The sequence below is a fragment of the Hibiscus syriacus genome, unplaced genomic scaffold (assembly GCF_006381635.1).
Source record: "Hibiscus syriacus cultivar Baekdansim isolate YM2019G1 unplaced genomic scaffold, ASM638163v2 tig00111131_pilon, whole genome shotgun sequence".
Classification (NCBI taxonomy): Eukaryota; Viridiplantae; Streptophyta; class Magnoliopsida; order Malvales; family Malvaceae; genus Hibiscus; species Hibiscus syriacus.
The window spans coordinates 711,549-721,748 of record NW_024062991.1 but is presented as its reverse complement, the minus strand read 5'-3'; the positions used below and the strand labels follow the sequence as shown (position 1 = coordinate 721,748).

Here is a 10,200-nt window from a genome sequence, read left to right as displayed (position 1 = left end):
CCCAAATAGCATACTTGAAAAATGTGGCTGTCAACACCCATGAACTTAGTCCAATGACCATTGAATCATCTCCTCCCAAACATTGGGCTGGTAGACATGGCGCCCCACCATTGATGCTGGCCGGATCGACCTTCGCTCGTCATCGCATGTCGATATATGTATGTATTTAACTGTATCCCTATCTGTGGTTGTATCCAACTTATTTTAACCTTTTGAACAATAAGTCTAGGTTTCAACTTTCAATAGTACATATCATCAAAGGATCTTTGGGGTTATCTAAAATGCCCGAAAACGTTGTGACGAGCTACTCGAATAACGACGGCAGCAACATCAAGGACTTTTAATCATGAGTTCTAGACCCACTAAAAACATTCTACTTACTTTTCCTAGAATTCTTTTTCCTTTCCTCTGAGTAAAATTAAGATTATATTAAAAAAACCCTTCAGAAACCAATTACTCAAGCTCTAATGTTACTAGGGATAACAGTATATTCCAGCCCAAACCTAGAGTTGGCCCAAGAACTAGGGCTTAGCCCTAACATCTTAAATTTCTAGATCACTCCAATTTAACTTATATGCAAGGACGTATTCGTCTTTCCGCAAGCTACTGAGCTAGTACTCAAAAGGCACTAAAAAACCCTATAAGCATGCCAAGCATCAATCAAAGAATCTGAAAACAAGCGATAGCACTGAAAAAAAAAGAGAAAGAGATGAGATTGTTAACTCACAACATGCTATCCTCAAACATCAAAGGGGTAGCCAATGGTTTCCCACTGAGGATCGAAGTGGAGAAAGTGGTGGAGAAGGAAGTCGAAATCAATCACGATTTCCTCAGGAACATATTTCCAAAGATCGATTGGAAAGCCCTCTCCGATGCTTCGAGAATCATGGGGTATCATGAGCTCCCGGAGGAGCCGCCGGAGCCGTCGGTATTGGAGGCGGACATCGAGTTTTTGAGGAAGTTTCATCATGCCCTCTTAGAGCTCCATCTCGAGGAAGGCGCGCTTCTTTGCCCCGAGAGCGGCCGGAAGTTTCCGGTTAATAAGGGAATTCCGAATATGCTTTTACTTGAGGATGAGGTTTGAGAAAATGGTTTGGTGGTTGATACTGTTGCGTTTTGGGGATTATGAGTTTTAATTAGGGTTTAACCTGTCATCGTTTTGTGCTTGAATTGTTGAGTCATTGTATGGAATCTGTTGTCTTAATAAATGAAAACAGCGTAAATTTGTTTGGCAATTTGAAGATCTGAAAACATACAACTGAATTCCTTTCAAAATCAAAATCAATGTTTTTCGCAAATTTCATATGTCAAAATGACAAGAAATACTTTAAGAACTTTTAAGCCGAGGCTAGTTTGCCCAGTAATTAATAACAGGAAGATTCATCATCAATAGAGATATCAAATGTTAACTTTATAAAGAAACTATAAATCAAAATAACGAAGATTGCTTGAAGAGTGAGCTCCATTGATCCCACACGGTTTGATTTTCTTGATCTTCAGTCGTTCCTTCACCAGCGCTACCCTCAGATTTCTATTTCTCTCATCTTCTTGATTTAATTGAAAACCGTCTTAAACAAGCAAACAAGATCATGAAGGTCAAATTATGATTTTACCTCAAGTTCGTCGTTTTCTGCAGATTCGAGGACGCTATTAGAAGATAATTTCAGTGAAGAAAGCAGAAACGCAGCTATGGCACATGGAACCGCAATCTGTAGTTTTGGGTTTTGAAAAAAAAAATAAAGTTTAAATATTAAAATAAAATAAAAATGATAGCGTAAATACTACACGTATAATTTATTATTTAATAATTACTTAATAAAAATATTTTAGTTAATGATGTATTCTAATATGTAGCTTTAATAATATATATCGATATACAACGTACTACTCTCTATGCCTAAAATAAAATACCCAAAATTCTCTGACAAATCTGATTTCAACTTTCTCAACAACAGAAGGGACCGGTGGCATTGCTTTCAGCCATTATAATTGAAGACATTAAATAGAAATAAATCCAAGTTTATGGTAAAAAAAATTCGATTATGTTGCTCGAAAATTCGATTATGTTGCTCGAATTCGGAGACGAATATAAAAAAAATGCCTAAGGAGACAAGTATGCTCAATTTTTCTTTTAAAAAAGATGTTATTATCGTCACGACGTACATTCATTTTCTATCCTTTGGCGAACTTCATTAACAACCAAATATGCTTTGTGGCCACCAATCATCTCAGCTCGTTTCTTGCTATCTCTCCATAACTGTAACAATAAGCAAGTGCACCCAACACTGTAAGCAAATCAAACTATCCAAGTGCACCATTATCTGATACGACGAATATGCCTTTGTAAAATATGTGTTGGACACGGATATTCTTAAAAGAAAAAAAGGTGAAAAGCCGGAACATAGAAATTACGTTTTTCAAAGAAATGGTGCTAACCTGTATCGTTGGCATTTTCTGGAGAGCTGTTGAATCGAGACATGCATAAAGGAATAATCAGTTCAGTCAATCATAATTTCATAACTATGTTTATACAGCAGATCATGCATGTCTTAGAAGAGATCATGTGTGTTAGATTCTCTTCTTTCTCTGTTCAAGAGTATGGGATACAGGAATGTGTCTGATACATGTCTGTACAATTTATTCGAAGTTTTTTCATATATTTTAAATGTCCTTGGAGGATCATATCCTCGTATCTAGACCCAAAAATGTCTCGAACACAAATATTTCGAGAAGAATGTGCCTGTAGACTTATCTCAATTTAAATGATCAATGTTATAAATAATATTGATTTCTTTAATTCGAATTAAAGATTGAAATCTGATATAATTAATAAAAAAATAGAGCTAAAAAATATTTGTAATAGTTTTTAATAATATTTAATTTATAAAAATATATATTGTTCAAGATCCGGTTGGAATGAATAGGGAAGTTCTACTGTGAGGCGGTTAAAAACCGGCTAAAAAAAGACGTAACTAATTAAACAATTGACAGATTAAAATCTATACCGTAAATATTATATGATTTAACTGGAAATATAAAATAGGCGCTACCTATTATATTAAAATATCTACCGGTTTTTTTTAAGGTTGCTAATAATGTAAACGGTAAAAAAAAATAGGCGCTACCTATTACATTAAACTACCTACCGGTTTTTTTTAAGGTTGCTAATAATGTAAACGGTAAAACAATAGTCGTTACCTATTACATTAAACTATCTATCGGTTTTTTTAGGGTTACTAATAAAGTAAACGGTAAAAAAAATATGCGCTACCTATTACATTAAATTACCTACCGGTTTTTTTTAAGGTTGCTAATAATATAAACAGTAAAAAATAGGCGCTACCTATTACATTAAACTACCTACCGGTTTGTTTAAAGATTATTAATAATGTAAACGGTAAAATAAAATAGACGCTACCTATTACATTAAAATACCTACCGATTTTTTTGAAGGTTGTTAATAATGTAAACGATAAAAAAAATATATGCGCTACCTATTACATTAAAATACCTACTGTTTTTTTTAAGGTTGCTAATAATGTAAACGGTAAAAAAAATAGGCGCTATTTATTACATTAAACTACCTACCAATTTTTTTGAAGGCTGTTAATAATGTAAACGGTAAAAAAAATAGTCGCTACCTATTACATTAAAATACCTACCGGTTTTTTGAAGGTTGCTAATAATGTACACTGTAAAAAAAATAGGCGCTACCTATTATATTAAAATACCTACCGATTTTTTTGAAGGTTGCTAATAATGTAAACGGTAAAAAAATAGGCACTACCTATTACATTAAACTACCTACCATATATGTTGAAAGTATCGATTCCATTTAAATAAGTATCGACACTTTTGGAATTTAAAAGAAAAGTAGTAATAGCGCCTATAAAGTATCGATACTTTATAAAAGAAAATGTATCGATACTTTATAAAAATATATCGATACATAACAATATAATAGGTATAAATATGATAAAATCAATTTCATTATGACAAAATCGGTAAAGAGTTGCCGGATATATTGAAAGTATTAATACTTTTTGCACATGTATTTATACTTTGTTGAAAGTTATGTAATTTATGTTTCAAAATTTTTTAATAGTGCTTCATGTTTTCCACTTATAATATTAATTTAATAATTTAATTTATATAAAAAATTATTTAATTGTTTAGATATTTTATAAAATATTATTTAGAATTTAAATTTAACAATTTTAACCAAAGATAATAATAAATATGTAATATCTATGTTTATTATTTTTAATTTAATAATAATATATACCGTAACATTGAAATAAATTATTAAACGTGTATAATTTCTAAATTAATATCTTAAAACTCGCTAAAAGATAATCCTAATTTAATGTTTTACACAGTAAAATAAGTACATACATTTATATATGTATTGATACCTATCGATAACTAAAGTTTGTTAGTTACCAAATTTTTTTAATAATTTTTCATGTTTTCTACTTATAATATTACGAGTATGTCAACATAATAGGTAATCATTTCTAGCGCACGTGAAACATAGAGAAAGGTGGCTCCACATAATGATTTGGTTTGGAGTGGTGAAATGACTGAATGGTTGTCAAATGCTGACAAAGCATTCCTTGAATGCTCATTCACATGGGGAGGGGAGTTTTATCGTATTTCAGCCTTAATGTACTATTAATATTGATTTTGTTATTTTTTTTAATATTTTCGATAAAAATTTATTTAAAATATTATTATTTTTATTTAAAATATTAATATTTTTAATATTTTCAGTAAAGTGTTTAATAATAATAATAAAACTGATATAAAAAATAATGTTTTAGATAGTGTTTTATCGAATATATTAATAAAATCAATAAAAATAATAATTTTTAGATAATTTTTTACCAAAAATATTAAAATAATAATAATAAAACCGATAACGACTTTCTTAAAAATGCCAAAAGTGAAATTTTGCCTCATGGGGATGGCAACGCAAAGGAGAAAAAGCGAAAATAATGCTCTCTCCTTTTCTATTATTTTCTTCCCTCATTCCAAAATTCAATCACAATCAAAACATAACTTATAATTCAAGTCCCAAAGTATAAAATATTTATAATCTCTTTGTTCTTGTATCTTGTAAAATATAATTTCTCAAGTATACAAACTAACATTTAATTTCGCATCACTTCAGTTTATGTTTTAGAATTTTGGAATATTGAATAGGATTTATCAGAATTCAAAATGAAAAGATTGATTAAAAGAACAATAAGGGTGATCATATTTTTTATAATTTAAATATATGCTATGTTCATATTTTATTGGTAAATTCAATCACTAAATACTTTATAAGCACCGCGAGGAAAAAGTTTTAAATAATCATAAAAGAATTATCAGAATTTCAAATTTAGATGGGCGGTATAAAGATTCAAAAAAATTAGTAGAGAAGTAGCTGCTCTACTTTTTCATTTTCATTTTATTTTCAATGTATAAATACATTTAAGCAAATCCATGGAAATTTAAACGAAAAAGGAGAGGGGAGGATTAAAATTCAAAGGGAAAAGGCACAAAAGAAAGTTCCAGATCAAGGGATTATCAGGATTTTGGACAGGTTCGTCGTTATCTACCTTTCTTTTTCCTTCAGATCCCATTTTAATTCTTTCTCTTCACTCTTCCACAGCTCTGAAAAACAGTGCCCTACTGCCCTCCTTTTTGTTGTTGTTGTTGTTGTTGCTGAGGAGGCGTAAGAATAGAGGAACCGCAGGCTTTCGTTTGATTAAATTGTAAGCATTTCCGTTTCTGTCAGTAGTTTTGAGAGTGGAATTAGAGAGAAAAGATGGAGAGGAACACTCCTGTTAGGAAGCCACATACTTCTACAGCAGATCTGCTCACTTGGTCTGAGACTCCTCAGCCGGACTCCGCCGCCCGCCCCGCCCGCCCTCTCCAGGTGTTTCTTCCTCCCTCTCCCCCTTCTTTGTGGCTGTGAATTAGTGTTTTTGATTTGTTTCTGTCTTTTGATTAATGGTAGCCGTCGGATGGGATAAAAAAAGTGGTATTTGGAGGTCAAGTGACTGACGAAGAATTTGAAAGCTTAAACAAACGGTGAGATCTGCTTTATTTGGAAATTTTTTAGCTCTTCGTTTGTTTTGATAGATATAATCTCACAAATCCTGTTTTGAAAATTTTGAGGAAAACTGGAAGCTTTGTCAAATCTGCGCGTAATTTGAAAACTTCAAGTTTGATCTGTTCAATTCCTCGTGCATTCTTTCCTTATTAGCTGTAATTTATCATTCTTTATTCCGTGATCCGTTGGATCTCCAATTTTATGTATCAACCATTGAATGAGATCTAACTGTTTTAACTGTAACTATTTCTTGCGTACTAGATCAATCATGTCTTCTTGAATTGGGTAAAAGTTCTTATTGTTTGGGATTGCATAATGCTCTGCGAGGATCAGTTATTTAAAATTATTTAGTTTGGTGAAATTACTGGCAAAAAACTCAGTTCAAATCTTTTTTTATTCTTCATTATTATCCTAGAAGTATCCGTCTCTGATGCATATTTGTTAGTTGATGAATTTTGCGTCTTCTTTATGTTGTTTATCTAATTATCTCTGCAACTGTCATTGATGCTATAGGAAACCTCCTTCTGGATACAAAATGAAGGAGATGACTGGTAGTGGCATTTTTGCAGCCAATGGAGAAAATGACGAGGCCGAAACAGGCAGTGCCAATCCTGCTTCAAACCCCAAAACAGGACTAAGAATGTACCAGGTATATGCCAATTCTTTTGTTTCCAAATTCTGTTGCGATGATATACTGTAATTTATGCGAATATTCAGAAAGCACTTGCTGGAATTAGTCACATTTCGTTGATGAGGAAGAGAGTATCTCCCCCAAAAAGCCAACTACTCTTCCCGAGGTTGCAAAGCAACGTGAGCTGAGTGGTACGTTAGAAAGTGAGGATTCAAAGTTGAAGAAGCAGCTTTCAGATGCAAAGTGCAAGGAGCTTAGTGGACACGACATCTTTGCTCCTGCATCTGAAATCTTGCCGAGGCCAACAAATGTACGTGCATTGGCATTGAAGGACAATTTCGACATGGGAGAATCTCATACAAGCAATGTAAGTACATGTCAAAACTGCTTACTGAATTTTGACAATGCTAGAACGATCGTGCTTGATACAATGAATTGCACGTAAGCTGGGTATGAATCGTATATCTGTGCTTTGGTGAAAGTTCAATAAATAGGTGAATTACATTTCCTATGCTTCAATTTTGCTTGTACAGGGTCAGCGACTGTGTTGTTTTTGAAGTTTTCCTTTCACAGTCATTAAGTACATAAATTGTCATTTAGTTCGATTTGCATCAATAATCAAATTTGAATATCTAACCCGTTTCTGAACTTGGATGTTATTTTGTAGCCTGCTGGAGGTGGCATTGAGGGTACTGCGGTTAAGACAGCTAAGAAAATTCATAATCAGAAATTTGCTGAGCTTTCAGGTAATGACATATTTAAGGGTGATGTTCAGCCAGGTTCTGCCGAGAAACCACTTAGTACAGCGAAATTGCGGGAGATAAGTGGCAGCAACATATTTGCAGACGGGAAGGTCGAGTCTCGAGACTACCTTGGTGGTGTACGCAAACCCCCTGGCGGCGAAAGCAGCATTGCTTTGGTTTAATATCTCAAGTCTAACATGCGAGTTTGACTGTTTTCCGGGTGTTTTTCGGTTATCTTTAATGGAGTGATTATATCATTTGACCTTTTTTATTGTGGGGTTTTGGGAAGTATGTTTTAGGATTTAATATGCCAAATGAGCTATGGACCATTGCTAAATGCATGGTTAGTCCATAGCCTTGTGTTTTATCGATCCGAAGGGCTTGGGCTGTTTCAGATTTAGTTTTATTGCTTATTTTGGTACATTGACTGTAATTGTATTATTAGTGTGAGTTCTTAATTGACCTCCTTTCGACACTGGTGGCAACTTAATCTCTAAGCTTAAATACAAGGAATACGCAAAAAATAATGTTAACTAGGACTGTAAACGAAACATTTTACTTGGATACGACTCAAAATGTTTAAAGCTTGAATATGGTTCGGTTACAATTGTTTTAATGACAATATCCATTAATTTTATTAAATATATAACTAATATTTAAAACTACAGGAGGAATTAAAAATTAATTAACTACATAAATATGTCATTTCTCTTATAAGTATTGAAGTGAATAAAATATTTATCTAAGAGAAAAAAAAATAATATAACAAAAGGGTTGGATGAATGTTTCTCCAAACGAACTTTTCTAATGTAAAGACGTCGCTTTTTTTCTAGTTTCTTTGTTTAGGTTAATAATCATATTTTTAATCGTGAATTTTTGGCTGAAAACGAGTTGTTTGAGAATGTTTTTACGTTTTAAACGGGATTTTGAGTTAAAAATACTTCCATAAACATTCTCAGACGAGTCCTAAATGACTTAAACTGATAAGTACAAATAAATATTATTGTCATATATAAAATATAGGCAAAGGGGTAACTTTTGCCCTTATAATAGATCCAATTTATCACTTTTGCCCCTATTGTATTTCCGCATCAATTTAGTCCTTGAAATTTCTCAATTGCATCATTTTATACCTTAACCCTAAACCCTAAATTATAAACTATAAACCTTAAACTATAATCTCATAACCTGTAAACCATAAATCTTAATTTATATCTTAATTAAGGGTTTATAAGATAGAGTTTTAAGTTTGGAGTAGGATATATAATGATGCAATTAAGTAACTTTGAGGGTTAAATTGACGTGAAAATACGATAAAGATGAAAATAATAAATTAAGTCTACTATAGGGACACATGTAACCCTTAACCCTAAAATATATAGAGCAATATTAATATGTTGATAAATTTATATTATTATAATTCAACTGTGATATATCTTTGTTATGAGAGTAAACACGTAATATGATATGAGAGATAAAAAACCATCTATTGTTTTTATGTGAAAGGATAAAACATGGTACAAGAGCATATAAATTACATGTTATAGGAGTAGAATAATCCTTTATTTCATATATATATATATATATTAAGAGTAAATAAAAAATATGCTTTAATAGTAGATAAAATCATATACTATTTTTGTGTGAGAAGAACAAGATTAATTAAATAAAATAAGTAATATAATTCAAATTATAAAGGGATATGAGGGGAAAAGAAAAAGTTAGAGGTCAACTATCGGTCTAAAATTGAATTTATTGTGGAAATGGAAAAGATTAAATTTTTTTTTAGGAAAGAACCATCATAGAGTTGGATTACAGTTCACTTGAGGTAGATCTCGAGTTATTAAGGGAATCAAATTTATGCATCTTAATGCTTGCTTGAATCAAATTTAATCTAACTTTTAATTTTTATTTGCATAGATTACTTCCTATTACAGACGCGTATATAAAGACTGTATATGAAGATTGTTCAATTATGTATTTATTTATTTATTTTATACATGCATTGCATTTTTTTCTCAATTTTTAATTTTATGACTGCCGGAGGTCTTCCACGAAAACTGCTCTCAACCTGACGTTGAGGACAACCTACTACCCTACCTCCCCTTACCCCCATTACATATTAAAATATAATTTTGTTGTTGTTGTTTTAATTTTTATGAATATTATTTTTATTTAAGATTTTAAATTTAAAATCAAGTTTAAATTAAAGGAATATTATTATTATTTTTAATTAGTGTGGAGTGATGATAATGTAATATTTGTTTGAAAAAATTAATCATTGATAATGAAGATTTAAATATTCTTATAAATGATGTACTTATTTTTAGATAAAATAATTATCTTTTTAATCATTAATATCGTTTGATTTATGCGTAAATAATTAAGATTAAGAATTGAGTACGTTTTTTATTTATAGAATGAGCTTATTTGAGTATTTCAATCTCTAAGAGTAATGTCTAATCATGCTCGAGCTGAACTTCTAAACCTAAATCTTAAGCTCCTCCCAGAAAATCTTAAGCTCCTCGTTTCAAGCCTAATATCTGTATTATAATTTCAAGAGGTGTTTAAGTATTTTGTTCCATCTGATTTGAATCTTTTACTCGCTCTTTTGGATTTTAGGGTACGAGGAACAGGGATCATTTCATAATTCAATTCAGAGAAAGAAGAAAAGTATCATAAACAGGTAGAGTTAATGGATGGAATCATGAATAAGCTAAGGA

The 10,200-nt window shown here is 31.4% G+C and overlaps 1 protein-coding gene and 1 pseudogene across 2 annotated transcripts; both read left to right on the top strand.

The window, feature by feature from the left end:
• Window positions 1–667: 667 nt before the first annotated feature.
• On the top strand, window positions 668–4,118 carry LOC120154548 (multifunctional methyltransferase subunit TRM112 homolog A-like). Of its 2 annotated transcripts, XR_005518887.1 has the most exons (2): window positions 668–1,161; window positions 4,106–4,118. XR_005518887.1 is itself a non-coding variant. In XM_039166255.1 (1 exon), exon 1 carries the CDS (start codon window positions 710–712, stop codon window positions 1,082–1,084), a length of 375 nt encoding a protein of 124 aa, XP_039022186.1. In that variant the 5' UTR covers window positions 668–709; the 3' UTR covers window positions 1,085–1,235. The 2 variants fall into 2 exon arrangements, 1 of the variants encoding a protein (XP_039022186.1); XM_039166255.1 differs by lacking the exon at window positions 4,106–4,118 and having other exon boundaries at window positions 668–1,235.
• Window positions 4,119–5,379: 1,261 nt separating this feature from the next.
• On the top strand, window positions 5,380–7,946 carry LOC120154539 (annotated as a pseudogene).
• The last annotated feature ends 2,254 nt before the right edge of the window (window positions 7,947–10,200 follow it).